At 30.9% G+C, this 25,301-nt stretch overlaps 1 protein-coding gene across 32 annotated transcripts; it reads right to left on the bottom strand.

Moving 5' to 3' along the window:
* Positions 1–23,539, bottom strand: LOC115452604 (alaserpin-like). 32 transcript variants are annotated; one of them, XR_005113128.1, is made up of 11 exons: positions 23,306–23,539; positions 20,980–21,074; positions 20,168–20,311; positions 19,054–19,257; positions 18,676–18,774; positions 18,020–18,160; positions 17,722–17,931; positions 17,235–17,379; positions 2,993–3,118; positions 1,993–2,114; positions 1–97 (listed from the first exon to the last, which is right to left on the bottom strand). XR_005113128.1 is itself a non-coding variant. In XM_030181186.2 (10 exons), the coding sequence occupies exons 1-9, from the start codon at positions 23,322–23,324 to the stop codon at positions 1,993–1,995; spliced, it is 1,179 nt and encodes a 392-aa protein (XP_030037046.1). In that variant the 5' UTR covers positions 23,325–23,539; the 3' UTR covers positions 1–97. The 32 variants fall into 32 exon arrangements, 15 of the variants coding, with proteins under 15 accessions (XP_030037046.1, XP_030037047.1, XP_030037038.1 ...); XR_005113123.1 differs by lacking the exon at positions 2,993–3,118 and adding an exon at positions 8,707–8,840; XR_005113125.1 differs by lacking the exon at positions 1,993–2,114 and adding an exon at positions 8,707–8,840.
* Between the last annotated feature and the right edge of the window lie 1,762 nt (positions 23,540–25,301).

The following is a 25,301-nucleotide window of genomic DNA, read 5'->3' on the forward strand; positions in this document are numbered from 1 at the left end:
TGTATCAGTAAGAAAATGTTTATTGTTTGTATAAAAGTGATTTGATTACATTCCAACCGGACGTTATTGTTAATGTTTCTTAATGATAACAATATATCTGGAAACAAAAATAACAAATAAATTAACATTTGGTATGATAACGTTGTTTTTACACAGCCAAATAATCAATCTATAATGACAGTTATCGCATTTAAATTAAGAATATATAGTTTTAAGTACAATATAACAAAAAAAAATTAACTCTTAATTTGTTCAAAGAAAATACTGTAAGGTCACAATATTGCGTCATAATAGATATAGTCTGATATGGATCATAATGTCTGTGAGTTAACTCTAATATTGCAAAAAGTAGTTAGTTATTATAACAATACAAATCACTAAACATAGATCATGGAAATTTGTATAAACCACATTTACTATGATCCTTCTAATAGCATATTTGATATAGATTATACAAACAACGTTGGGAATGAATAAAAAAAACTATAAAACTTATAGACATTCCTTTAAATTATATTCATTTACTATTTTATTTTAATTAAAATTGTGCTGCTGAAGATGATTTATAGGCAAACCACAAAAATCATGCCAAAGCTATCTCAATTAGCAAGAACATTATCAGACTATATCTATGTTGCAATTTGGCTGTGTATTGTTAATAATCTAGGTATCACAGTTCCAAAATGGCTAAGCATCGTTTTATTAAGATGCAGCAATATTATATTGTATTATTCTAGGATTAAAGTAATATTGCGGCATATTGCACAATCCAAAAAATATACTTACGGCAATGACTAGTTAGGTAACTTTAAAGTTAACATAGTTAAAGTAAACAGACTAAGCATTCATTTAGTATGATAAAATTATATATATTCAAATGCCATATCTAAAAATCACAATTTTTGAGATTGTGTCACAAAAGGCATAGTAGAAACGAGATATTAAATATTATTAATTTATCCAGAATCTACTATAAAGGCGATAAGCGTTTTTTAGCAAACAATAATTTAACACCCCATCATAATACTATTTAAATATATATTAAAGTATAAACTACACGAAACTGTAATGCGCTTAGAAATTTATGCAGTTTTGAAAGTTTCCGTTCTGGGTGTCAAATTATACGTTAGCATAGTTAGCACACATAACAGCGTATTAGTTATTTAGCATCACATTTAGTTCATAGTATCATTGGTAGCCGTTAGTAATTTAAAAACAAAGCATTCGAGCGTGATTGCGAGTGTAACTTAATATAAGCAAGAAATTCAAAGGCCGCAACCAAGACGCCTTACAATCGTTAACGCTAATAGATCACAAAAAATATATGGGAATGACATATCCGATCGATAAGTCTATCGCTAGGCATAATGACATCTGTCATTCCCATACAATTATTTGTTATAATAGCTTTATATTGTAGAAAGGCGTCTTGGTTACGGGCCCTGATAAGAAATATATGACCAATGACAGTTTAGGTTTATCGAAGTGAAGTGATGATGATGATTATTCATTGTCATATTTGTATAAAGGTGCCAATTTTGTGTCTAAACAGTGACATTCGATGTTGAATTTTACATTTTTACGGCTTCCTTCAATGTGTAATTTTGCCTACAGTTATACATAAAAAATCTACAGATCACGATGGCATAAATTTTCCTATGAAGAAAGTGGTATCACAGCGGATTTTAAAGACGAACGGACGGTCGATTACCATCACAGCACTTGAGATAAATCCAGATCTGAGACCGATGCTAACATCTGAAAGTTTTATATTTATATACATAAGTTAACAAGTACCAATGTCTTATGTTGTCGATGATCGACACAATTAAATTTTACGTTTCTGCTTTCCTGCTACCAAACGATTAGTGCGTCTTAACTGCTAGCCATAACTTATTAAGATTAACTCCCAGCAGTGTCGAAAAATAAGGACTCAGCCATAGAGAAAACGGTTATAAAGTGCTGTATTACAATCTTATCTAATATAGGTACCTAAGACTGGAAAACTCCACTGAACAATGTGGTTTTGTCTTGTCTAAGGAAGAATATGAAGGGATGGTCGGCGTTGAATACAGGACTCCGGATTACAGCCGACAGATATGCTATACCAAATGCTGGAATTATGAAAATGTATATAATTAATTAGCATTAAGAGCATGCGATTAATACAAAGATTGCTTTTTGTTTCAAATTCGGACAGAATTGTCAATTATTGGCTCACAACCAAGGCCAAGAGAATTAATAGCCAAGAGGCTATAGAATTTATGGTTGAAGTCTACCAGAATTTTCGTGTTTATAACAATGTTTTTGCTGCTTTATATAATATAATTATCTATGGTTATAAAGATGTAGAGTCCTAAAGACTGCTTAATAAAGAGTATAGATTGTGTTTAGTTTATAATAATACCGCGGGTTTTATGTGGTTGAGAATTTCAGTGCGTCTTTGTTATTTAAAATGCGCTTATCTTTAATGTTAAATGGTTTATATGTTTTTATGGTAATTGTTGTAGGAAAAAATAACATAATAACGATCCAATGAAAAAATGTTAGTGTAACATCGCAATAATATTATAAGTATTTTATAAAATTATAAACATTTTTACGGCTTTTTACTGCGTGCTTTTATTGGCAATAATATATTGTATATGATATTTGCTCATAACTTATTATTCAACGTAACTTTGGTTATTCTTATTTATTTGGCGAAGATTTGAAATAGGTACGCTAATTTAAGATTCGGAACATAGTAACGCAAACATATTTGTTAATACAATGTGAAAAATTAAGTCAAACATTTTTATTTTCTTTTTATTAGATGAGAGGACAGAATACCGTTCGATATTGATAAAAAATAGTTAATCGAATAATAAAATTATTAAGAAATAAGATGTTTGCTATGTAATGTGCAGTAAAAAGTTCTCGAGTCTAAAATACCACGTACGTGTTTAGTGCATGCAGGTTTGTTTGATGTTTAAGTATTAATATAGTTTACCATTTTAAGGTTGGACGCATACCCCGCTGAACATAGAGTTTCTATTATATTTTAAACTGAAGAAAAATGGTTTGTTTATTTCCACTTTTGGCACGAAATGAAAACTATAAAATGTGATCTTGAACGCTAAAACACGAAACAAATAACATTGTATAACGTTGATCAACCTCGTAATTATCGTTCGTATAAAAAAATAATAGCTTCTTAAGAGAATGATTGGCATTGTGCGGTCTGCTAAATAATTATTTCTCTTATAACTTATGGCAATTTATAATATAAAAACGGTGTTTAAAATATGCAAATTTTAAATATAATTTTAACAAATAAAATCGATGACCAATCGCCTGTTACGTTGCGTACTATCTCAAGGACAAACATCTTACATAATATGAGGTTTTCGGTTTAACATGACTAGCCCGATATTTTGCTTTCCCCGACATTTTGTGACGAGCCGTAGTATTATGCAAGTAACTATAAATAATCTGAGGTTGATGGCTGAAAGTCGAACTGTTATTACATTTTAGCATGCTTGTATGCTTCAAATATTTTAAGTTAATATATAATAATAAGTACAAAACTGATACTCTATAATACACGAAATAAATGGCAAGCAGTATAATATCAATTTTACCTAATCATCTCTTTTTTTTTATTTTACAGCTGAATACAAGTTCTATTGCAGATTTGCAAAATATTTCGCAGTCGAAGTCCACTTGCATTCAAAGTACATTCCAAACGAATATTACTGATATCTAACAGTGAAGATGTTTACAAGCAAATTTGATTTATAAAGACAGTACATTAAAGTTAAAACTTATTAAATTACGAAGTTAATGTTGTCGAACAAAAAAATAGTTGGTTATAAATATATTTTAATGACTGAATTAAGTACCTATTTAGTCATAATATTATGATTGATGATTAATGGCGATTTCAAATTAAAATTATTTAGATAATTTAATGGTCGCGATATTTATTTTTCTATATACGTTTCGAAACTTAGAAACAATATAATATATTTTGTAAAATGCCAGTACGGTTGGCAAAAACACGAATTATGGAATTGCAAATGCTGTTGCATTATATCAAATAAAAACTTGTCTATTGCCAAACTCAATCAATTATATCTGGCTTCTATTTTGGTTTCTCTATTACGTTCGCAAAATATTAACCGGTTTCAAAAACTAACGTCTATAAAAAAATGTTAGTATTGTGCATTTTGTTAGCCTGTTTTTTATGCAATAATCAATATTATACTGGACTATTAAGACAGAACATGCACAGTGCACCACGTGGGTAACCCTCGCTTAATAGGTTAGAATTTATAAATAGCACAAGTGAAATTAATGAATCAAAATTACCGTTTCATCAAATCTCAGGTTGAATACATATCCCACTAAATAATAAATGTTCATTAGTTCTTAAGTTGAAGTAGAAAGGTCTGTTTACATCAAATTCAATATTGTCATCGTAATCAGAACAACATCTGTCTGTCAAAATGAAGGCTAAAAAATGCAAACATTAAAAACTTGTTAAGTGAATATTAAATCTAGAGGTTTGTAATATGTATGTTTTTGTGTAAATAATTACATAATTACAAATAAATACTATATCATTTCTAAGTTATCATCTTGACCCTGTTACTGGATACTTGCGCAATTTAATTTGGATTTAATTAACCTAAAAATTAATTGGACGCTATCTTTTCTTTATATATAGAATCGTATACAGAAGACGCGTTGGCGATTTAAAATCGTGGAATTATAACATTACAGCCAGTGTTACTGGACATAATTAGACTTAACATCTCATGTCTCAGGATGGCGAGCGCATTGGAATACTAAACAATACTTTGTAATGCAAGGTGTTGGATGCTGTTTCTATTATTTATGTGTGGTCGTATCGTTTCCCTCAGGTGAACGGCAAGATCGTCTCGTCATTCATAGCAACAAAAAAAAAATACAACTTACAAGTAGAACACAAAATGTTCCGGATGTATAACGCTAGTATGTTTTTTTGTAAGACGGGGTTGGTGGAAATAAATTTTATGTTAATATATGGTTTATTATTTTTATCAGCAACATGTCAAATGTTTGTAACGATAATTATCTCTAACATCTGTGAAATTACAGTCAAGTTGGAATTTACCGACTTGTGGATATCTGAAACTGAACTGTATTTGGCCTTTGACGAGATTATGCAACCATTGGTAAAACGAGCGTCAAATTTTATTTATTTATTTGAAAAACTAAAAACTATTTTGTTTTTGAATTTTTGGTATACCTCGTAACGTAAAATACCCGTTTAAACAATAAACGTAAGATTAATTAATGTAGTGTACGAATGTTTAGATACGAAATAAGTGAATTTAGCACCAGAGCGAAATAAGGAGATTCATGAGGAACATCAACTTAATTATTTACTATGATTCGGTACAGACATGCGAAAATTATAATTGAAGTTACCATTTTATGGCTGGAAACATATTCCGTTGAACAGATTTTGACCATTAGATCTTATGTTGAAGTAAAAAGGTTTGTTTACAACAAACTTAATTTCATTTAAAGAAAAGTCTAGTGATAGCCCAACTATAGTGAATACTTAAAAAAATCAAAGATAATAAAAATTATTATTATATATTTAGTCACACAAATCATACCGTACAGAATTTAGAATGGCGAGAACCTGATTCGAAGGGGAACATAACAAAATTAGAAGAGTGCTGCTTGCAACAAAAATAGACAATGCGATGGGACCCAGGCAGACTTTCGGATACATGTGACCTATAATATTTATTGCCTAGTAATCTTAACCTAACAAATAACAAAGACACAAATGTCGGGGTAAGCAGCCGTATGTACACAAGTACGATCCGTGGTTTTTAATTTTGGTTTCAAGATTCAAATAGAAAAATATGAAATGATTACATTCTTTTCTAAATGTGTTGGTAAAATGTGAGTACAATGCATATAAATAAAAAAAATATGAACACAATATTTGGTTTCGTTTTAAACTTAAAATATAATAGTGAAATGGATAATAAATAGTGTGAACAGGTTGTTATAACAAAGATACATAATTTGATATTATCGTTAGAAAATACTTATACAAATAAAAAGTGTATAGCTTTATTTCATTTAAATACTATACTTTTACCCTAAGGTAAAATTCGAAGTCGTGTGGTAGCATTCTACCAAACGAAACCGGCGGGATGTAGTTCCTTATTTTGCAACCAAAGCAGAATACATTATATGTAGGTGGCTTATATCGGAAATAAATCTGACTGTGAGTGGTGTTGTCGATCTGATCAATTTTCTATTGGAGAAATGGTAGTGATATTTATGTAAAATTATTTATTTTGTTTTTGTAGTTACAATTTTTTATTTGATTCTTGCGGTAAACTGCAAATAATTAATTAAAAAAAAACAGTTACATTTTAGAGCTATACGTACTGCCGTTTTTATGTATAATTATTTATGGACATGAGGGAGCATATTGAGTTGTAAATTACATGTAGATTGGTGAGTGAAGAAATAATATAAGAAAGAAGCATGTTTATAACGTATAAATGATAATCAAAACTAAATGCATTTTCTACAACTATAAGGTTTCAACAGTACGCAGATAAGAATAACGAAAAATACGTATGTAATTGACTAGGCTGACGATCCCGGAGCAGGCACCAATAATACAAATTGTAGAAATATTTACCATTTATAGTAGTTTCGGTTGGACTCATATCCATTAAACAGATATAGATCATTAAATGATGTAGCGATATTTACTTTTCTATATAAGTTTCCAAACTTAGAGACAATATAATATGTTTTGTAAAATGCCAGTACGGTTGGCAAAAACACGAATTATGGAATTGCAAATGCAACATGCGGTATAGCACTTAAAAACTTGTCAATTGCCAAATCAAATCAATTTTATCTGGCTTCTATTTTCGTTTCTCTATTACGTTCGCAAAATGTTTACCGGTTTCAAACACTAACATAAATAAAAAAAATTTTAGTATTGTGCATTTTGTTAGCCTGTTTTTTATGCAATAATCAAAGTAATACTGGACTATTAAGACAGAACATGCACGGTGCACCCTGTGGGTTAACCCTCGCTTAATAGTTTAGATTTTTTAAATAGCACAAGTGAAATTAATGAATCAAAATTACCGTTTAATCAAATCTCAGGTTGAATACATATCCCACTAAATAATAAATGTTCATTAGTTCTTAAGTTGAAGTAGAAAGGTCTGTTTACATCAAATTTAAAATCGTCATCACCAGATTTGTTTATCACAATGATGGCTAAAAATGCAAACATTAAAACACTTGTTAAGTGGATATCCAAATCCAGAGGTTTGTAATATGTTTTGTGTAAATAATTACAAATAAATGCGACATCATTTATGAGTTATTATCTTGACTCTGTTATTTAATACTTGCGCAATTTAATTTTTATGTATTTAACTTACAAGTAATTTGACGCTATCCTTCTTGTATATAGAATCGTATATAAAAGACTCGCTGGCGATTTAAAATCGTGGAATTATAACATTATAGCCAGTGTTACTGGACACAATAAGACCTAACATCTCGTGTCTCAGGATGGCGAGCGCATTGGAATACTAAACAATATTTTGTAATTCAAGCTGGTGAATGTTGTTTCTAATCTTTGGTCGTATCACTTACCATCAGGTAATCGGCAAGATCTTCTCCTCATTCATAATGTAACTATAATATCGTAGCCATCTCATAAAATAGATCTTAATATAGTCAATATTAGTTATTATTCGTTTGTAACTTAAGTCTTCTATTTATTGTTATTGAAATTGCTTAAACACGGCACACCCGCCCAAAATGTTAATCCTACTTAATTCATTCTACGAGAGAGGCTGTGCCTAGTGTAGAATGTTTTGCTAAATCTGACTGTGTAATTCTTTTGTTTTGGAAATAAATTATTATTATTATTCATAGCAACAAAATAAAAATTATACAATTTACAAGTAGAGCACAAATGTTGCGGATCTATTACGCTAGTATGTTTTTTTGTAATATGGGGTAAGTGGAAAGTAATTTTATGTTAATACATTGTTTATTATTTTTATCAGCATTTCAGACGTGTGTAATGACTTTTTCTGACATCTGTGATACTACAGTCTAGTTGGAATTTAACGTCTTGTGGATATCTGAAACTGAACTGTATTTGGCCTTAGACAAGATTATGCAACCATTGGTAAAACGAGCGTCAGATTTTCTTTATTGATTTGAAAAACTAAAAATTTTTGGTATACCTAGTAACAGGATGCACGTACTGATCGTGCCTTCTCTAAAAGTTCGGTGTTATGGCATCACTAGTGTGGTGTAATATCCAATAGTATTTATAACAAACGTCCAGATTTTAAAACTGTTCCAACGGTCTTTGACAAAATATCGTAGAAATCGTATAAAACGAGCATTTCAAAGGAAAATGGTAACCATGAAATTTGATGAGAATAATGTTTAAGAAATAAAGATAAAGTGATACTGTAAAAATGGCATCAATACCCGTTTAAACAATAAACGTAAGATTAATTAATGTAGTGTACGAATGTTTAGATACGAAATAAGTGAATTTAGCACCAGAGCGAAATAAGGAGATTTATGAGGAACATCAACTTAATTATTTACTATGATTCGGTACAAAGACATGCGAAAATTATAAATTGAAGTTACCATTTATGGCTGGAAACATATTCCGTTGAACAGATGCTGACCATTTGATCTTATGTTGAAGTAAAAAGGTTTGTTTACAACAAACTTAATTTCATTTAAAGAAAATTCTAGTGATAGCGCAACTATACCGAACTCTAAAACAATCAAAGATATATTATTATTATTATACATTTAGTCACACAAATCATAACGTACAGAATTTAAAATGGCGAGAAACTATTTAGAAGAGTGCTGCTTGCGACAAAAATAGACAATGCGATGGGACCTAGCCAGACTTTCAAATACATGCGACCTATTTATTGCCTAGTAATCTTAACCTGACAAATAACAAAGACACAAATATCGGGGTAAGCAGCCGTATGTACACAAGTACGATCCGTGGTTTTTAATTTTGGTTTCAAGATTCGAATAAAAAAATATTAAATGATTACATTATTTTCTAAACGTGTTGGTAAAATGTGAGTACAGTGCATATAAATAAAAAAAAATTGAACACAATATTTGGTTTCGTTTTAAGCTTAAAATATAATAATAGTGAAGTGGATAATAAATAGTGTCAATAGGTTGTTATAACAACGCTACATAATTTTCTATTAGTCGGCGTCTTGTTTATGCGCGAAGATTCCCAAATTATATTTCGTAGGGATCTAGATATTTTAAAATATAGAAAATACTTATACAAATAAGAAGTGTATAGCTTTATTTCATTTAAATACTATACTTTTACCCTAAGGTAAAATTCGAAGTCGTGTGGTAGCATTCTACCAAACGAATCCAGCGGGATGTAGTTCCTTATTTTGCAACCAAAGCAGAATGCATTATATGTAGATGGCTTATATCGAAATAAATTTGACTAAATCTGACTGTGAGTGATGTTGTCGCCCTGATCAATTTTCTCTTGGAGTAGAAGTAGTGATTTTAATGTAATATTACTTTTTTGATATTTATTTTATATGGTAGTGACAATTTTTTTTAATTTATATCTATGGTAAACTGCAAATAATTAATCTTTAAAATACAGTTAAATTTTAGAGCTATACATACGTACTGCCGTTTTTATGTATAATTATTTATGGACATGAGGGAGCATATTGAGTTGTAAATTACATGTAGATTGGTGAGTGAAGAAATAATATAAGAAAGTAAGTAGCATGCTTATTACTTATAAATGATAATCAAGTTTAAATGCATTTTCTACAACTGTAAGGTTTCAACAGTACGCAGAAAAGAACTACTTATGTAATTGACTAGGCTGACGACCCCGGAGCAGGCACCAATAATACAAATTGTAGAAATATTTACCATTTATTGTAGCTTCGGTTGGACACATATTCCATTAAATAAATATAGATCATTAGCTTTTAAGTTGAAGTAAAAAGGTCTATTTACGTCAAATTCTATAGTGGGTACAAAATTGTCTATGGATTCCACGTAAGTGATGAAGGCTAAAAATTAAAGGTTATGAAAATTATTAAGTTAACTTTTAATAGTTATAAACCATGTGAATGTTGGGTGTGAATATTGAAAATTTTTCGAAATAATTTGTTAATACACAAATTAAATACATTTTTTAATAGTACAAACTGTGACTTGTCTGGGGGGTTGTTTAAGAGAGGGGTTGGCAAATAGGTATTTTCATAGGTAGCATTTAAAAACCCGTTTTAGGTTCTAGAACATGTAGAATGTTTGTTAAATATAGTGCTAAAGAAGCTTGTATGTCATATTTACATAGGTTAAATGATTGTTGCTCAACAATATGCAGTGATGTAAAGCGCAGCGCGACCAGAACAATTTATTTGATGAATTTACAATTATTTTATACGACAGAGTAATAAATATATTCTATAGTAGTTACCGGTTTATGGTTGAACACAAATCCCGTTAAACAGGGACTGTCCACTGGCTTTTAAATTGAAGAAGAAAGGTCTGTTTACGTGAAATTCGATAACAGGTGGTTCAAATTGTATTGATGTTATGCCTACGATGAAGAAAGCTAAAATGCAAAGATAATATATATTTATCTTTATATCATATTATTAGGTATTTGTATTTTAGTTGTAGTATTTCAAGTAGTATATAAAAATGTAACAATCTTTAGAATTATTTTATGGAATTTAGTTTTTAAACTTTTTATACCGAAAATATGTTTTGCACCAGATTTTTTGACGGCAACAGTTACATTCAATTTTTATTTTATTATTACATTTAATTTCATTTTACACTGAATAACGAAATTATAAACGGAAAATCCGCATTTTTTACACTTTTATCGAATTATTTCTTATTTTTAATATCAGTATTGAATCTATAGTGCTCTAGCTGTGTGAATCATGGTTAGTGGTGATCTTTTATTATCATGAGATTTTATCATCATTTTATAATCAAACAGACTGCAACAAACATTATATAAAAGTTTATCAATTTAAAAAAATAATACGAAAATGAAAGATTTCTTTTCATTTTGGAACTTAAGTAACTATTGTAGTAGGATCATAATATTCATTTACTTACGGTTTATCGGTATAATTAGAATTTATGTATAATTAAAAATTAAACGGGAGTTATTATTTAGATTCGTTTAAAGCTGTAAAATATTAATAGTTGAATGAATAAATAGTATTTTTAGTTAGTTATTATAATGTTTAATGTTGTAATATTATGTCCGTCATGTGTATGCGCGTATATTAATTCATTTAACATACTGCTGGTTCTTTTCATTTGAGAATATTCAGTACCTATTGCTAATTACTTCAAGATTAAGAAAATATAAGTAATTTTATAAAAAAAAATAAGGCACAGAAGTGTTTGTTTAAGTTATTTTTTCCATAGGTGCCTTACTTGAAGGTCAAAGGCTGAGGTTGTGTGGTAACATTCTGCCACATATAACCAGCGGAATGTTGTTGCTCATTATGCAACCAAAGTAGAATGCTTAAGTAATAATTACAATTATGCGTATTTTAAGTACTGCCCTTTACTTATGTATTTGTTACTATGAGTGACACTGTTGCTATTATTAATAATATGTTATTATAATAAATGTAATTGACTAACAGAAGCCCTATTAGGTTGTTAATTCATTAGACGTGAAAAGTGGTTAGTTCAATATCACAGGATGCCTATTGTTTCTAATTGTTAACTAAGGTTAAAAGCATCTTCTTTTCTATTAATAATTCAACACTAAGTAGAAAAACAACTATGTAATTCACTGGCTAGACACAAAGGTTATTAATAATAATAAACAACAATATATGCATTATAAGCTGTGCTAATAATTACCGTTAAAGGTTAAAGCATCGGCATGACACATATTCCGTTGAATAGAGATTGACCATTGGCTTTTAAGTTGAAGAAAAACGGTCTGTCTGCGTGAAATTCAATAGTACGCTCAAAAATATCTATTGAATCTACGACAGCGATGAAAGCTACAAATTTAAAGGTTATTAAAATATACTGTACAACTTAGTAATCCCATATAAATGTGCGGTTTAAATTGAGTATATTTTATTGGTTTATATTTTATATATGAGTAGCACAACTCAATGATTAATTATCATGTGTTTGATATGAATTAAATTTAATTTAATATACCACGCTTTGAACGGGAAATTTTCAATTTTTTATATTTAATACTACGTGATTAGAGATCAGAGATTTATTATGGGTTGTAATCAGCGGTATGATGTTGTAATTTTAACAAAAAACTAAATTTGAATGTGTTTCTGACAATCCGATTTTTGTTATAGATTTTATAATATGTGCAATACGTAAAACTAAGACGAATTTAAAATTAAACGTGTGTTGTGGAGCTTGATTTTAGACAATTTAAGTTTATTTCATAACATGATATTTAATACAAAAAAAACTTCATATTTATAGTTAAATATTTTTTAGATTTAGGAAACACTTAATTTGTGTATAAGCCCCAGTATCAATTTTAGTTTTAAGTTAGTTAGAACTTTCCGGAATATCATGATTGATAATAATTTTATTTAAGCATACGTTACATTGCACATGCATTACGTGGTCGCATAATAATTAAATATTACCCAACGAAGTAAAATGTGTCTGGACAACGATCAGAATATGCCATACGATAAATTCATTTAGTTAATATACTTAATATTTATTTTATAGTACATTGTAGTTACCGTTTTATGGTTGGAGACATATTCCATTAAACAGCGACTGGTCATTTGCTTTTAAATTGAAGAAGAAAGGTCTGTCTACATAAAATTTTAGGACGGGCGGTATAACTCTAAACTTCTTTTTTACCACGCGGATGACTAAAAATGTAAAATATTTATTCAGTTTACCATGTTTGTTTACATTTTGAGTAAATAAAAATGTGTATCATTAAAGTATTCTATAAAATTCATTTTTGTGACGTAAATATTTCGAGTGTATTTACAGTTTTTTTGCGGCGGTTTGTTTGAATTTTATATTATTTATATATCTAACTAAACAAATTGACGAATGGTAAAGCCACGTTTTGAACATTTACGGCTCATTCCTCCTCTAAGATCGGCAATGCATCTACAGTATTCTGGCAGTATAATTAGGCATTGGAAAAGGGGATCACTTCCATAAGGTAAAGGTGTAAAGGTGCGTTTTATGTCATGAGATGAATTTTACAACTAAAGCGACAGTTGTGGCAGCCATATGTTTTCCTATTACAAATACAAAATACTCAATGCTTATTACTATGAATTTTATTGTTACTCCATGTAGTAATAATAATAATCAAGTACATTCTTGCTATTATATTTTAAAACAAGATGTTGAAATTAAAGTGATTTATCACAACGTAACTTGTACTTTAAATTGATATTTTTAATCTGTTATACTAAAGACAAAGGTTGAGGATTTAAGGTAAGAAATATGTGTTGCTGACGAGATGCTTTATGTAAATGCGACCCAGAGAAGAATAGAGATATGATGAAAGTGTTGCGATGATTATAATTAACGATATTTTAAATTCATAATCATTTCGTATTATATTTGTTTATTTTCTTTATATATTTTAAGACTGAAGGACTGATTTTATTTTCAATTTTCTATCAATTTTCAAACTCTTTAAAAATGTAAATTAAGTAAGAAGTTAGTAACGACAATTCCCATAAGTTAGTCACTCTAATAACACAAGTACCACACACAATGATTAAACATTACTGGGTGATGGTCCCCAATGTGACCAAAACAATCCACTTGATTGTAGAATTGATATATTCTACATCAACAGTAAAATAACAATTATGTTGCACATTGTATTTACCGGTTTACGGTTGCATGCAAATCCCGTTAAACAAGGTCTGGTCATTAGTTTTCAAATAGAAGAGGAATGGTCTATCTGCTTCAAATTTCGGAGTGGGTGGACGTACACTTGGTCGTGGTCGAATTCCACGGACGACTAAAAAAGTTTATATGATTTGACATTATCATTTGTTTCTTATTAAGTATTTAGATTTAACGGGTACTTACGTACTTTACAATAAGTTTTAATCGTAATATTTATATTATTAAAGTATTCTTTATTATTGAACGTTTTATCCTAAACTAAATGGGGGAGACCTATGCCCACTGCTGGACATAGGCCTCCCCCATTGAGCGCCACAGGGACCGGTTCTGGGCCGCCCTTATCCATCGGACTCCGGCGACCCTCACCTAAACGTATTTAATATAATAATATATCAGCCTTGTGGATACTATTCTACCGTTGGGTACTTCCTCTACTATTGAAAAGGTTCAGGCCTTAGTCCGCTATGCTGCCTTAATTCAGGTTAGCAGACTTCATATACCTTCGAAATTATTATGGAGAACTTCGCGGGTATACAGGTGTTTACAACTCCTTCCCCATTACACTTACCATCAGATGCAGTGGGGAAATGAAGCCGTGCCAGTTAAAAAAATGGTACAAGACGCATTTAAATTATAATATTAAACAACTTGACCGGTATCAGAAGCTTATTAAATGAGACAGGCACTTTTGATTTCATGTTATAGCCACATTTCATTATTGTGTATTTTAGTATCTATTAGTGAATGGTACCCAGTATGAAGTATGTTGCTAAAGAGTAGAATGCATTTATTATATGCTAGTTATACCTGTGTTTAATTTTAACTTAAAAAAATTATGTAGCAAAATTCTACATGATGTAAAATTACTTTCTTAAAGTAAAAAGATCGGTAATGGCTAAGGCAAAATGCATTAGTAGAAAATAGAAAGAGAACACCAAACCCGTTTTGAAGAAGTAAGTATTAAATGATTTGTCAACATTTACCGTTTTATGGTTGGAAACATAGCCCGTTGAACAAAGACTGGCCATTAGCTCTTATGTTGAAGTAAAAAGGTTTATCTATGTCAAAGACGGGTACGACAGGTTCATACGAAGAATATGATTCTATAATAAAGAAAGCTAAAACAAATTAATTCAATTTTAGTTAAGTACGTGAAGTTAAATCAATGGCAGATTTAAGAAAAAAAGAAGTTCCATAAAAAGAAAGGAAAGTTGAAGTTCCATAAAATATTTGAACATCTCAGTGTTGCTTTTAGTAATATAAGAAAATGTCGGTAGATTTTTGACAAACGTGGTTGATTGTTTAATGGATATACGGAATGATGAAGAGTATTCATTAGTACATTATGCATGCGGTCGGGCATGGTGAATGTAGATGTAAAAACACGGCCTAAATATAATACAGTGTCGCAGCTAGGGCTTGTATTAAAATATACATTCTATGATATAACGTCACTATTAGATATTTAGAAAATAGTCGCTTCGACTTCGAAAATTTAAAATGATATTTATTCATATTAACGTATATTTTTTAAGATTTTTTCATAAACCCTAGACGCGTTACTGACCATTTTTGTTGTAGTAGCGAATGGAAATTACCATTAAGGTTCGATAACTTTGCCGTTGAACATGGGGATACCATCAATCTTAAGTTCAAAGTAGAAAGGTCGATCGATATGAACTTCTGGATATAGTATCAAACTCGCCGGTACGATACCGAAAGCTAAAATCCAAAAATATACATTATGTTTCTGTTTGAACGAACATAATTACGTCATTAGGATGAGAACAATGAAAAACAGTGAAAATAATTCGATAGTTTGAGATTTATAGTTAGAAAATAATTAGGATATCAAGGCTTATAATTACCGTTGGAAACGAATGACATAATAGTAATACATGGCCCAAAAGGAAAGCATAATTGATTTATGTTTGTCTACTCGTCAAAAGTAGAAAGTAAATAAAGGCACCCATAAGTGAATAACTGTGAAACTCATGCTGTCAATTTAACTTTATATGTACCTAGGCCTTAAAGACTCCATTAAATAAGGCAAGTCCATTGAATCTTAATAAGAAAATAAAAGGTTTGTTAGCCACGAAGTATCGTATGTCGAGTCTCGCTTGTCGTGTTATGAAAAATGCTGGAATACAAATGTCAATTTGTAAGTCGTTATGGAACTATTTGCAACTTTCATTATAAATGTATAATTTGTTTGAAAAAAAAATATTAAGTATTTGTCAAGGAAAATTGATACTTGTTATGTAAGAATTGCAGATATGTGACTTCAAGCCTAACTGAACTACGAATATTATTAATTGAATTAATTCATTGTAATTCATTATTTTCAAATAGAATATCAAACTTGTTTTGTTCGTTTTATGACACAAGATAGCCCAGTAGGTGAGAGATCAATGGGTGGTAGGTGATCCCCATCGTTTATGAACTCCTGCATTGTTACCACAGAGGCATTGAGAATGCTTTGCCGATATTTTAAGAGAATACAGGGGTAGTACGAAGAGATTTGTTGAATCATCGGCATCTCGTGATCCTCCAAAACGCTACAGCAAAGGTACCACACACCCCTTTTACTTTGTGGTTTTATATGGTGGTATATCCCCGATCGAGCCTTTTTTAAACTGTCGACAATCTGGGTTCTAAGGCTAAGGCCCTGTTTCACAAGTTTCAAGTAAATTTTATTTGACCGCTATCGTATTAAACCTCTAATGTAGATTGTACTTATTTTATTACGATTTATTTGGAAGAATAGATCCGAATGTGAGTTTTGTATTTGGTTGGCTTATACATTTTTGTGCTGAGTAAGGATTCACTCTGAAGTTGTGAAACGGGCCCTAACAAAGTTACTTCAACGTGGCTCTACCAATAAAAAAATGCCTGTACTCTAACGTTGCTTTAAACAAGTTACAAAATGGGCTTAGCATTTACGACCGACGACTTGTCTGGGCAAGTCTCACAGCATGGGAAATCCAATTTCGGGCAAATAGATTTAAATACCCATAAATAGTGTAGACCGACCTGGGAATCGAAACCAGGACCTCCTGGTTCATATCACACGTATGCTGGACATAGTGGTCTCAGTAGACCACTATTGGACTACCAAGGAGACACATGTCGAATAACGACGACTGTCACTAAATAGTGACTTAACTAAATAGTCAGTAAGTAGCTAAATAATTATTCATCTTTCCTAAATTGATGGCAATGATAAAACTTACCGTTAGCAGCCGCAGCTTCTGCACCTTCTTCGTTGACTTCGATAAAAGCTTTTTGTATAGCCGCATCTACATATAAAGATTCCTTTGTTTTTAAAAGATTCTCTAGTCTAGCTGCTCCTGGAGTGAACAATTTTTTGATGTTCATCTGTAAACAGAGACATTTCGCTTGTAATTTGGTAATTTTACAAATCACAGTAGAAAACAGTATGATGTTGCATTGTGTTACGGTTGATTATTATTTTAATTATGTAACCACTATCATCGTATTTCTTATTGATTCAATACAGTAGTTGCACCAAATAGTGCAATAGAGGCTATGTCAGCGGTACTGCAGGAGTCGTTGGAAGCAAGCATAAAATAGAAAGAAAACATGGAGCAGGCTAGCATATTCCGGCCTCGACTAAACTAAATCAAATAGTAATATTAATTTCATTTGTACTGTTTGTACATCCATTTGGCAAGATTTAATAAACGAAATGATTCCTACGTTACTAAGAACTTCTTTCAGATCGGTAGTTGTTTCAATTTTGAATTTTGGAAGGTAAATTTCAACTTCAGTGTTGTACAAACGCTCCTCAGCTCTTGAAAGAGCTTTAGGATCCTTCAGTTTTTGTTCCAGTGCTGTGATTCCGTCTACTTGGTTCGGTAATATAATAATCATAGATGCTTGGTCACCCTCATATGACATTTCAATCATCTGAAATAAATTTAAGTAGTTAGTATCAAGTGTAATTCAAACGAAAATGAAATGAAATATTTCTTCTTTATGAAATATTTTAATTCACCTTAGCATCAAGTTCAGGAACATCAGCGTAACGGACATCCTTCTTACCGATCATCGTAGGCACTTTAATTGTTTTGTCTTTGGAAACATGGAAGTCTCTGTCCATTGTTCTTTCCTTGACAAACTTGTCTTTCCAGCTACCCTATAATGTCGAGGAAATAAAAAGATATAGTGATGAATGTTAAAGTTAAAATATTTAGTAGATTATTTTAAAAATACATAGAACGTAGATAAAAGACTTAATGTGATTTTAAGAAAAATAAAACGTTAGTAACGCAGGAACACGTTTGTAATAGGAATTATTATTCATATTTAAAAAAAAAACTGGTGTAAATTGCATTTAAAAAACGTGACGGTATACTAATTGGCGGTGGTTTGCACGAACTGCGATTATAATTGGAATCAAAAATCAAACAAATGTTTTTTGTGTGTGATCGCTTCAACTAAACGTAACTTATGAATATTTTATTCACGGAACTGTTCGAATCGTATATTTATGCGTGATATTTTCAGTTAGAACCAAAAGTGGTGTATTCAAATTATTCATTTAAGTCTTTTTTGATAGACTTAGTGTCTTCGTAGCAGAATAACCCAATCAATCACCTATTTATTTTTCAAATGATGAGCGCGTTATAAATTTGTTTGTATTTTACGTACCTTGAAGTATATAGCATTGACGAGAACGGAGCGTGTTGTTTCGTCCAACGCATCTGGGTCGACTAAATTTTTGATGCGATTGTTGGTTTGATCTTCAACCTAAAATATTAAATATAATTTACGAAAATAAAGAAATTTATTATTTTTACTAAGTACTTAATTTTAAATAGTAAATGATTATAACTATGTACCCTAGTTTCATCTTTGCTGTAGGTAATATCTCAAAAAATTGTCTGCCGCTTAGCTATTCCCATTTTTTCTTCATCAAGTATGGCAACACACTCATTTTGCTTGCTACGTTTGGAGTGGTGGAGACCCACTTTATATTTGCCCAGGTTGTATCCCAGAATAATCTAGAGGAAACTAATGCCTACTTACCCATTTGTTAATCGCGCCGGCTGCTTCAACGTTCTTTACAAAGTCTACATTTTGGACTTCAGAACCGAAAACGTCTCTTGATACTGCCGCGAAGTCATCATTTAGTTCAAGACCTTTTGCTACGTAGATTTTACTGGCCATCTTCAGATCGACTCCTTTGACAGCTCGCACACCACGGTTTAGATCCGCAAATACATCTTTCGTCTATAAAATAATTTGAGGGATAAGGAAATTGTTAAAAATACAGACAGAACAACGCTTAAATTTATTTGGATTGTATACATGTATATTATCTTGTACTTATATATGCAAAGGTTTGTGAAGATGTTTGGATATTTTTTAGAAGTCAACACAAAAGCGGCTGAACGGATCTGGATGTAATTTGACCAACAGAACACGTGTTCTGTACTAGATAGTTAAAAATCAATTTTAATGTACCCTTGCAACTAATTTTCTTGACAAATAATTTACAGTCCAGGCTGCGCGCTTGTAGAATGAGTTACCCGTATCGGTAGAAGGGCTAAAACTTTTCCATTTTTAAAAGGCTTGTTAAGCAACATTTTTTGTCACTGTATTATTCAGTCTCCTTTTTCTTACTGAATATGAAGTATACTATAATGCATTTTAATTGTGTAGTTTATGTATTATAATATGTAATTATTTTTTAATGTTATATATTATTAGTTATTTTATTTTTTATTTTATTAAATCATTTACAGTACAAATTACATATGGTGTTCGTTGCACCAGTATCAGTAAACCTGAAAGGCAAAAGTCCTTGCACCTAATATTCAAAGCTATACCAACGATAATTTTATTTTCTTTCGCACAAGTGTTCGAAAAATACGAAGTAACGACCTAGTGCTATGTTTTAATACTTCAATACATCGAATTTTCAATCCACTTCATTACTTCATAATGACCGCCCGCTCATTTCGTTCCTAGGTATTTAAATCCATTAAAAGGTTGTGTGGAAGAAATCGCCGATTGCGACAAGATCGTAATTTATACTTCCTGTTTGTTTATATTCTCTATTGTATAATATATACTTTCCTATAAGATTTGATGAATAAATGATTAATAAAGAGTTTTAAATTAATTAATAAATACTCACCACATTGTCGTTGGGTAAAGCCAAAGCTCTTAGCAGTTCGTCGTGTGATTCACCTACGGAAGCCAAAGCCAGTTGGCCCAATGGTGGCAGGACGGAGAATGCAGACAACACGACGTTTTGACCAGGGTTCGCTTTTACCACTTCCTGAAATAATAGTTATGTCTCTAAATGTAAAATATATGTGAAAAATAATTTTAATGTATTTGATGTATACGGTTTAATTTAAAATTCTGTTAAAAATGGCATTGATCTTCTCATTTTTGGTAGTACATTTAATTATCAATTATAAAAAAAATGTACTAAATTATCCAGTATTTAAAGGTACTGGAACATCTCTAATTGTTTTAAAGTTATGTTATTCGAAAATTAATTTTACAACAGCCATCTTTATCGCTTTCCTGAACTGAACTTGAACTTTCGTTTTTGCGCTTTGTCTTTTAATCTGCTACTGACACCATTCCAGTTTCAAGTTCCTAACTTTTCAAAACAAAATATGACAGCGTGGGAGTCGTTCTACTTCTAACTTATTAAATAATTCGCATGATAAATAACGATGTATTTTTAATTTTAGTAGTAAAATCGCGTCTATGCATAAGATGTTAAAGGCCACAATAACAAATTAAGTAAACGTGTGAAGATAAGGCGTAAATTGATACTAAACGTGAGATATTTAACAAAATAATAAATGATAAAGTATTCGAGTGAAGCAGTAGTATAAAGTAAGTACGTGTATCTTAAACGTGATGAAATTAATGTTCAAAGATAATCTGCCTGGCAACTGTTATGAAAAACTTGTTAGTGATTTTACTTACAGAAAACATCTGGGCTGTAAATTGGTCGTTGCTTTCTCGTAAAATCTTCTGCAGATCCGTCTCGCCAGCCATGGCCAAGGCCGCAAGGCCAAATACTGTAAAACAAAACATTTTTTAACATTTACAATTTTGTATGTGGAAAATGGATAAAAAAATATCTAATTTGTGTTTCAAGTCTTCATAAACGGGAAAGGGGTGGCGAGGTGACGCGAGCGCGGTGAGTGTCATATATTGTTGCTATCAATGTTTAAATAAGAAAGCAACGATTAACTGCATATGAAATTTTAGTGATAAATACAAGTTATTATTGCAGTTTTATCATATTTACCGATTGACCAATTATTGTAAAAAACCATCGTTGCTTGGCAACTAGAGTTAAATATAACAATCGTCTTCTAGGTTCAAGGTTATAACATTATGATTATATATAACGTTAAATTTTAAAATAAGATAACTGAGAGAGCAATTGATGCTCCTAACAAAATTATAGTGTGATTAATGATTGTATTGTATAAAGATCTCGTTTTTTTATACAAGCTAAGTTTTTACTTATTTTTTCTACTCATCGAATGGATATATAATCAACAAGATAAAGTCAAGGACTACGTCATGTTAACACAGATGCTTCCTCCCAAAAGTGTTTTTGACCGACTTAAAAAAATAAGGTTTTCTATTTCACCCGTATGTATGTATGTCGAATATTTTCTCAAAAACCTACTGATCTGATTTGGATGGTGTTTTTAAAATGTGTATTTTTTATGGAAAGAGTTTATAATACATTATTTGGTTCGTAGTGGTTTTTTAAGTAGGTAGTTTTATTTTATTTTTTAATTTTTGATACATTATTGAGAATTATTTTTCTTGAGTCTAATGGTAGTGTAAATCCACTCGTAAAATTAGTTTACTTAATGGTATTTATTGGTAGGAGAAATAATGTAGCTCGTATTTGCATCAAGAATAAAAAAAATACGAAGTATTTAACACAAAGCAACAACAATCAATTGAGTAATTGGAACACATATATCAGTGCATAGTTTCATTCTATTAGCATAGATATATATGTATATAGGTTCTTTACAATTAATTATATACTGCGTAGCAAGCACTAACCCAACAAATATAATTCCTAGAAGTACAACTTATATCATTCTTATGACCATCAGGTTCTGATAACGTCGAAATGACACTAAACATATATTTTTAAATGTCATTTTAATTGTATGATTATATTCGTCTGGCTTGAGCGGGTTTGAGTCACAACAAAAACAGTTATATATTTTTTTTATTAATAATCGAAAAATAGGCAATAAACATTTTGTAATATTCACACTGGTAAATTTTTAACCAATTTCAAAAAAGGAGGAGATACTCAATTCGATGTGTATTTTTAATAGTTTAAACGATATTGATACATGACGAAGCGACATGATGTGACTATATGAGATTAGCGCGTTAAAACTAACAAACCAACTCTTCAGCTTTGCGTATTAGTAAAGATTTGTTGTTAACAACAATAATGTGTTGAACACAACTTAATAGTCTAAATTTTTAGAGTAGTGTTGGTGATTTGTATTCTATTCGCACATTAGTTTGTGTTACCATGTACTTACAAACAACCTATTAGACGTTGAAGATCTTATGTTTTTTGAATCCCGTTATTTTATGCATTCTGAGAATTCAGATAGTATTTCCAATATTACTTATATCGTTATTACCAGACAGTTATTTATAAGTTGAAGCAATAAAAAAAACAATCTTTATTGGTAAGGCGACTCAGTATACGTGCGTTTGAGGAAAACCGGTCGGCTGTCCATAATTGCCTTTGCCTTTTTATGTCAGGGAATCCCAGTCTGCGCCGGAGCAACGGAAATGTTTATGAAAGGTTGTATTGTTTACTTACAATGAAATAACGCAGCCTAGTTCGTTAATAGTTATAGCGTTTTGCAATTACCGCATCAATACATTAATGATCTTTCGTCACACCTATTAATATTGAAATTGAAAACTCTATTAACAACAGCTGCGATAAAATATTATTCATATTTTCATTTGTTTTAAAATGGTATAAAATTTGAATGTGTCATACAGTTTTACTTTAGCAGTCGGTTGTCAGAGGATGCCTCTGACATTAAATCCACTCATCATTGTAAAAGTTTTAAAATAATGTGTTAAATATAGGTGCAAAACAACAATCACTATCGAAAAAATATCTTTAACCTTACGTAACAAACTTAAGGTCAACAATAGACCAATGTTAAGAGCACGAACTTGGGAGATAAGAGTAAATCATCTCAACCACAAAATAATAATATTAAAAATAACTTACTACACATAATAATCTTCATGTTGCTGTGCCGAACGTCCCACTCGAATGCCGGACAAACACTAACCAGTTTCCGTGAGCGTTGTACTTAAATATATGCATTTTGTTGACCGTGTTCATTGTCAATATACAGTTGTAAAATATAAACAGAAGAGAGTACTTAGGGAATACCTACGTCGATGTACGTCAACATCTTTTCTTAGTACCGCTGGATAGTCGTGTTAGTTTTGAATAAGGAAAACGGGTATCTTGATTTTCCATTATGTTTTTGGGTATGATGTAGATATTATAATCTATTTGGTGGGTATTCTAAAGTTATGGTAATGTTCGGGATTTAAAACGTAAATGTATGTACGATATTGTGTCGCATCCTTGAGTTCCTGACCTTGAAAAAGGTTATTCCAAACAGGTATTGTGATCTGCCGCTGGATGTTGCTGGCACTCTGTAGCCTATGTATGTAGGTATGTGCGTTTACATCGAGCAATTTTATGGATGCTAAATACTCATGGCGATAAGTATATCAGACGATTCTTGCCGGTTTACCTTTTCAAACTTGTCAATAAGATGCTTTCGAGTTTCATTTATTGTAAATTTATAGTAAAAAATTGATTCGGTTTTCTTCGAAATCCAGAAAGAAATGTCATTAGCCACCGTAAAATACACGCATTGGTGATGTTAATTGTAGTGTAAACATTATTTAAATTTTTATTTATCGTAAACCTTATCAAATCTACTGTTTAATTACTACCTGCATTTCTTTACATCTGTGTACAGAATTTCGTAAAATGTGCTGTAAAAGAGACCAAAGTCTTTAATTACTTTTAAGTTGCTCTTGTTAGGCAGTTTAGTCTCCAGTTTCTTGGATGAAAAAGACAGAGGAAATATAAACAGACCGAGATCTGGTTTGATATAAAGACTTCTTTTATCCAAAATGTTAGTAGCAAAATTGGATTTTTTTTTCAAGAAATAACTTACACACGGAAGACGCAGCCTGTATGCTGTTTTTGGACTACACTGTAATCTAAAATCTGTTTCCTACTCCTCCATATTCTTCTATTTAGTTTGTACTTTGCTTTACTCGTCGAGCTTCACTATTGGGTGTCATGAATTGCGTGCCACTGCATTGCACTTCATTCTGGCTTACAGGAGTTGCAATGGTAGGTGTGAAGGTGGACAGTCTCATACATTGTAAAAACCCCAGTACATTCAATACTATACCTAATTATTAACTCCAGTATGACTAGCAACTACGCTAGTCATCCTTTTAAAGGTAGCACAAATATGGCATAAATTTATAAAATTGAATTATTTTGAAAAGATGATGAAAGGATTACAAGTATTTTTAAGTGCGATATACTTAAGACAATAATATATTACTATATTTCTAATTGTTATTATGGAGTTTAACCCCTCCGGTTAATGGTCTAAAATTTGTTATCATTGTTCAATATAATGTGTGTATACTACATGTTTCTGAATTTAAGCGTTGTTGTTAAAATGATAATTTATTTAATTGGAACGGCTTATAAAGCTAATTATACTAAGATTATTGCAGGTGGATGTGTCGCATACTGAGAAATATAAATAGAATAACAACGCTCCGTTTCTTAAACAAATTTATATTTAAAAAGAATAAAGACACGCAGGGATAAACTTAAGAATGAAAAATGTTTAAAGAATTATTTTTTTAAAGTAAGTCAAATGCTTACTAACAAAATTTACCCTACAATGATTCTAGTTGTTTATTAAATTATGGGACCTTTAAATATTGATCAAGATGTTTGAACCTGAGTTGGTATCAGTTTGAACTTCAATTGAGATTGAAGATGATCAGGTCTGAGTAAAATGGGTAAAGTTTTCAAGTTTGCCGGCCGCCGCGAATGAATGACGACATCTATAGCAATTAAAGAGATAACACCGTCGAAAGTTGCAATCTTCAATAGTTTAACAGTCAATTCTGGATTTATGTATACTTTCGTGGCCTTTAGAATTATTATT

This window comes from Manduca sexta, chromosome 26 (assembly GCF_014839805.1).
Source record: "Manduca sexta isolate Smith_Timp_Sample1 chromosome 26, JHU_Msex_v1.0, whole genome shotgun sequence".
NCBI lineage: Eukaryota > Metazoa > Arthropoda > Insecta > Lepidoptera > Sphingidae > Manduca > Manduca sexta.